At 30.9% G+C, this 6000-nt stretch overlaps 1 protein-coding gene across 1 annotated transcript; it reads right to left on the reverse strand.

Moving 5' to 3' along the window:
- Positions 1–2904: 2904 nt before the first annotated feature.
- Positions 2905–5748, reverse strand: LOC124927293. Its single transcript, XM_047467686.1, has 5 exons — positions 5641–5748; positions 4086–4179; positions 3512–4003; positions 3365–3423; positions 2905–3270 (listed from the first exon to the last, which is right to left on the reverse strand). The coding sequence occupies exons 2-5, from the start codon at positions 4135–4137 to the stop codon at positions 3091–3093; spliced, it is 783 nt and encodes a 260-aa protein (XP_047323642.1). The 5' UTR covers positions 4138–4179; positions 5641–5748; the 3' UTR covers positions 2905–3090.
- Between the last annotated feature and the right edge of the window lie 252 nt (positions 5749–6000).

Here is a 6000-nt window from a genome sequence, read left to right on the forward strand (position 1 = left end):
ATAATTTTCAATTAGATTTTAGCTTCTTTGGAATTATGTTTCTTTCTCAATGGAAAGATAATCTTGTTAAAATGACAACTAAATCAAAAATATTTATTTTACTAAATACTAGAGAAAATATAATCTTATTAATTTAATTCTTATTAATATAAATTATATTTTCTTTTATCAAATCTAACATTAATGATTTGATTATTAATTATAATAGCATTTTATATTCTAAAAATAATCTTTTAAACCTAAGTTTTATGGTGTGAAGTTCTCGATCATCTCGTCTTAATAATATTTTTGCTTGGAATCTAGATTTATAATCTTATTAAAATGACAAAAAAAAAATCTTATTAACTTATTTGCATTAGTGAAGATAATTTTTGTTTGAATTTAATATTAAGCAAATTTTTAATTATTATAAATAAATTTTGTATTTTAAACGACCTTTTATTAAAATCTAAACTTTATGGCGAACAATTTTATTAAGAAGGCAAAAAAAAATTTATTAAGACTTATAATATTGGTCGATAGATTCTTTAATGAATTATTAATTATTGAAAATTTTGTTTTCTAAGTTCAATGATAGGTTAAATTACGTATTATCTCCCCTAAATAATATTTGTTTGGATGTAGCAGCCTTTACTATCTTATTATTAAGAATACATTTTTTTACTAAAAAAATATTTTTTTTACTAAAGGTTAGAAAAAAAAAAGCAATAATCTTATAAAAAATATATAGTTTTGCTATAAAAAAAAAGGAGGCAATCTTATTAACTAATTCGGCATTATTGTGAACACAGATTTTGGTCAAATATCCCGTTAATGAATGGTTTCTTAATTATTATAACTAGCATTTAACTCGTGCATTTGCACGATTAATAATATAAATCTAGCATTTTTAATTTTATTTTTAACCGTTTTAAATTTAAAGGCGGGTCAACCCACAATCCGACCCAATTATCCAAATTAACCACAGCTCTCGACCCGGCAATCCGGACACTTTAAAAATTAAGCATCATTATATATATATATAGATTAGTTAGTTAAAAAGTTGAACTTATATTAATATTAAAACGTCCCGCGTTTATCAAATTTGGTGTTGAATTTAAAATATAAAGTCTTTGTAGCCTAGTTGGTTAAAGAGTTGTACTTGTTTTGTTAGGTTGCAAGTTCGAAACATACCTCTAGCATTTTTAATTTTATTTTTAACCGTTTTAAATTTAAAGGCGGGTCAACCCACAATCCGACCCAAGTATCCAAATTAACCACAGCTCTCGACCCGGCAATCCGGACACTTTAAAAATTAAGCATCATTATATATATATAGATTTTACTTGGACATCTAAGGAATCTATTAAACCTTAGTGGGATTTCTTAATTTCTTGACGACATATGTTCAAATATATTTTTGTTTGAAAGTATTATTTTTTAGACAAAAAATAAGTTATTAAAAACACTTTTGTTTAATAAAATGCTAGAAAAAAAATTGTGAAAGAGAATTTTAGACTAAACTAAACTAACATTAATGAATGAATTATTAGTTATTATAACATTTTTGTATTATAAATCATTTTCAATTAGATTTTGTATATGCAAGAAGTTCTTGAGAATCTTGACTATGTCGGCTTAACAATAATTTTGTTAGGAGCTTAATACAATGAAATCACGAGGCCTTTGAATTAGTAGGAGGATGAAACCCGGGTTATGATGTATTATATTGTTATAGGCATGAGACTTTACCAAAGACAATAACATAATAATATGTTTTTTTTAATTATGAAGAATTAGCATAACACCACATGACACTCTCCTTCAATTCAAAACGTTTCCGACAATAACATCTTTTCACGAAAAACTAAAATTCCATTAATCATTGTTTTGGGATTAGGAAATCCCATAGGCTGTAAATTTGAAGATAAACTATTCTCTTTATAATTAAGTCGTCCAATGTCTAGACTCTAGCAAAAATATTGAAAGATATCCTCCAAAATGCCTTGTATAACCAAATGGCTTTCCTGGACAAATGTTCAATGTTGCATTCATAACCAATGAGGTTTTGTATTCTACCGTAATGAGGCGGAGGATTTCGCTAAACTCGATATTGAGAAACCTACGTCATAGTTTACATCTTGAAAATAAAATTATTCTAAAGAAATAATACTTAAAAAAATAAAAGGTTCAAGATTTAGAGAGAGAAAAAGAAGAAGAAGCAAAGATGGAAACAATAAGATAATAAGTTACAAATTAAGTCCCTCTTTTGAGAGCAAATTATAAACTTTAGACCTTGTTTTGAATATATGTGATACTTTTAAACTTTATATTTTGTATTTAAAAATATCATTTTAACTGGGATCATGAAAAGAAAGGATACCAATATAAAGAAGCTAAAATGATGCCTTAACCAATAAGAGGGATGAGTTAAAGTTTGTGAAGGGAAAATGAGTGTCCAAAAAAGAGAAAGGGGTTTAGCCCTACTTGGATACTTAAGAATTGGATGCTTTCCAGGTTTTTACTAATTATGAATTGATTGAAATAACTAGCAACAATTCTTTAAGCAATAAATTGCTGGACTGGGAATGGGATTTGGATGCCTTGTAATATAGGCATTGTTATATATTCTTCTTCTTTTTTAAGTCTATTGGGGTTCATTCCTTCAAATCAGGAATTGGATGCCATTATTGATCTCTTAACACATTCTTGATTTTTTAAATGATTTGGTTCACAGATACATATTTGGAATCTAATGGATTTTGTTCTTAATATAGATCTATTTTATTTTTAAAAAAGTAATTTGATCAATAAAACAGGTAAAACAAATTATTACACAATTCATCATATTAAAACTAGAAATCCAAGACTTTAGCCATACATAAGGGTTTTGAAGCTGCCACAATTGTTTTAACAAAGAAGAAAGCAGTTTTCATACAATTTCAACAAAAACAAGTGAAAGAGAGAGTCAGATTCTCATATTACAGATTCATTACATAATGAGGCCAGCAATCAGTTGATTGACTTGACAAAACAAAGCAACCCATGAAGGGGAAAAGTAGAGCTACTATTTGCCACCAAGAGAGTTTTTGTCAATCAATGCTACAATTCTTAAGGAGAACCCTTCAATTTGAAATCAGGAGACGCCACCCTCCAATCTAAATCCAAAAATTCATCATCTTCCTCGAAATCCATGAAATCGGGAAAATAGTTTGTAGATTTAGGTCGTGATAGAGGACTTTTGGGTATCTCTTTCCATTCCTTCAAGTGGGACAGATCATCATCGTCATACTGAGACATTTTTTTATCACATGCCATCAATATGGATACAAAAAAACTCGGTATATTAAAAAACAACAAGTAAAAGAATTATATATATACAAACCTCATATGACTTCGAGAAAGAAAACAGAGGGGGAGGAGAAACCAGCTTAATAGATTTATCTGTTCACAAGAAAAGCAAAGTCACTGGTTAGATTTTTCCAAGACCGAAATATATATATGTATAAAAGGGTATATTGATATTTCATACCTTGTCCAATTGTCTCCAGAAAGTAATTCATATTCATCATTTCTGACCTCTTCCTTGCTTTGATGCAATCCCCGTGATTATGCATGAAACCTTCATGTTCCATAGAGCTGGGAATTTGTGAATTTGTGACATCACCCAGCGCCTTCCTGCCCCCTGTTTGCAATTTTTCAGAAGGTTTCGGAACAGCTTTTGATTCCATGCAAGATACAGATTTAGAAGATCCTCCAATACCCTCCTTTTCACTAGAAGGAACTTGTGATTTTAACTGAAGTTGATCATCCATGATAATAGAGTCCATCTTCTTACATTCTTGAGCTCTCTTAGATGCCTGATGTGACCGTGGTTTCTCAGAGTTTGTTAGATCACCCAAGATTTTTCTAACACTAACATTTGAATGCTTAGATGTATGAAGAGCCTTCGAGTTCTTTGATCTTGATATACCAATATTCTTTTCTGCCTTAGAGATGCTAATCTTTCCGCCGAGCAGAGTTCCTAAGAAACATATTTATCATAAGCTAACATAAAAATGGAAGAAATACACTACTCGAAAGTTCAAATTGGGGCTTCTAATTACCATCATAATGAAGGTTGTTTTGATTTTGAATCAGATCAGCTTGGACCGCCATTGGAGTTGTAGTGTTTATAAACAGGAATTCTGACAGCAGGTTCTGAAACATAAAAAGGGGAAAAAAAATCAGGACTCTAAGCATAAGTGACAAGCATCTGATTTCATGTAAAGACAACATCAATAATGCTTTATTCCTCAGGAGTTCAACAAAAGAACAAAGGACAAGTGAGAGGTTCCATACGTTTGTAGAAATGGAGAAAAATCAACAGTAATGCAACATTGGTCCAGTTAAATATTTGAGTATCCAAACTCTGATTTTTGTTCTAAGTTAAAGACAAATTTCTTATATGCATTAACACTGTAAGCACAAGCACAAGCACAAGCACAATCTGGTTCAATGACTAACATGAAACAGCCCACAACCCATGTTCAATACACCAATTGGCCTACAGACAACATCATCTTGATCCCATGTAATTCTAAAGAAAAAAGCAAATCAACATAAACTAAACAAGCCTTAAGGACCACACTACTTCAGGGGAAAAGTTTGTCATCCATAATGCTTTATTCATCAGGAGTTCAAAAAAAGAACAAAGGACATGTGAGATGTTCCATACATTTGCAGACATGGAGAAAAATCAACATTAATGCAACATTGGTCCAGTTAAATATTTTGAGTATCCAAACTCTGATTTTTGTTCTAGTTTAAAGACAAATTACTTATATGCATTAACATTGTAAGCACAATCTGGTTCAACCACTAACATCAAACAGCCCACAACCCATGTTCAATACACAACCAAATGACCTACAGACATCATCATCTTGATCCCATGTAATTCTAAAGACAAAAGCAAATCAACATAAACCAAGGAAGACTCCAAGAGTCTTGTTCTTGCAATTGGTTTCCGTGGAACTATCTTATCGAAACAAGCACTATCAAGAGGAATTCTTGAACAATCCTTAAGGACCACACTACTTCAGGGGAAAAGTTTGTCATCCATTCAGAAAATAAAAGGGAAGGATCCAAAAATTGCAGGTCGTCCAAGGAAGAATCTCCTTAGAAACATCTCTGTACTAGTGTCTATCAGGGACCTTTTGCCTATATTCAAAAATTGCAGGTCGATACAGTGATTCAGATAATCTCCTAAACAAGGGCTCAGACATAGACTCGCAAGATAGTACTGTGAATGAAGCAAAACAAAAAAGGCCCTGAAATAGTATATGCTTTCAAAGATTTCGAATAACAAATGGGAGATCTGGAAAATTAACATAAACTAAAGATCACTCATATTTACGAATATTCTTGTTCTTGCAATTTGTTTCAGTGGATCCATCTTATGGAATGATTGATTTTACCAATCTTTGGTAGATCCTTTAGTAGTATTAAAGAACTAATTCTAGATATTCATGAAACTAATCTACAATGAAGAAGTACATAGAGAAATTCACTAAAAGATAAAAGAAAGAAGATTAGGGCAAGCGCATAAGACATGAGTAAACTAATCGAACGAGTCTCCTTTCTCAAATACATCGAAGGGATAATGAGAAAGATGCTTACATGGATGCGAATGAAGATGCTTCGTAAACTAAGAGAGAAGGAAGAGAGGGTTTGCGATATTTCAATCAATCGAAAATGAGTCCAACGGTCGACTGGGCGGTGCCTTTTAATCTGCCGCAGGTTTGATTGTAATTTTTATCCAATCCAGGGGTATAATAGGAACTTATTAAGGAATTAAAGGAGGAGGGAGAAAAAAGAAACGTTGGGCATTTGAATTTATTTTCTCATTTTTTCTTTCTTTTAGGTCTTGGGCCTGCTTTAATCTTTGGTTTTTTGTTTTTTTTTTTTATTTTAGATTTTCACCCAAAAAGTAAGATATTTTTGTCTTTAAATCATAAAAATTAAATAAAATATTTTTTT

Source organism: Impatiens glandulifera, chromosome 2 (genome assembly GCF_907164915.1).
Source record: "Impatiens glandulifera chromosome 2, dImpGla2.1, whole genome shotgun sequence".
NCBI lineage: Eukaryota > Viridiplantae > Streptophyta > Magnoliopsida > Ericales > Balsaminaceae > Impatiens > Impatiens glandulifera.

What these genes read in the sequence shown, in the direction of transcription:
- LOC124927293 (XM_047467686.1), bottom strand. Translation starts at nt 4,137, where the DNA reads ATGGCGGTCCAAGCTGATCTGATTCAAAATCAAAACAACCTTCATTAT. An exon ending in AAACAACCTTCATTATGATG is followed by an intron (nt 4,004 to 4,085) that starts GTAATTAGAAGC and finishes TATGTTTCTTAG; the next exon opens with GAACTCTGCTCGGCGGAAAG. An exon ending in TCTGGAGACAATTGGACAAG is followed by an intron (nt 3,424 to 3,511) that starts GTATGAAATATC and finishes TCTTGTGAACAG; the next exon opens with ATAAATCTATTAAGCTGGTT.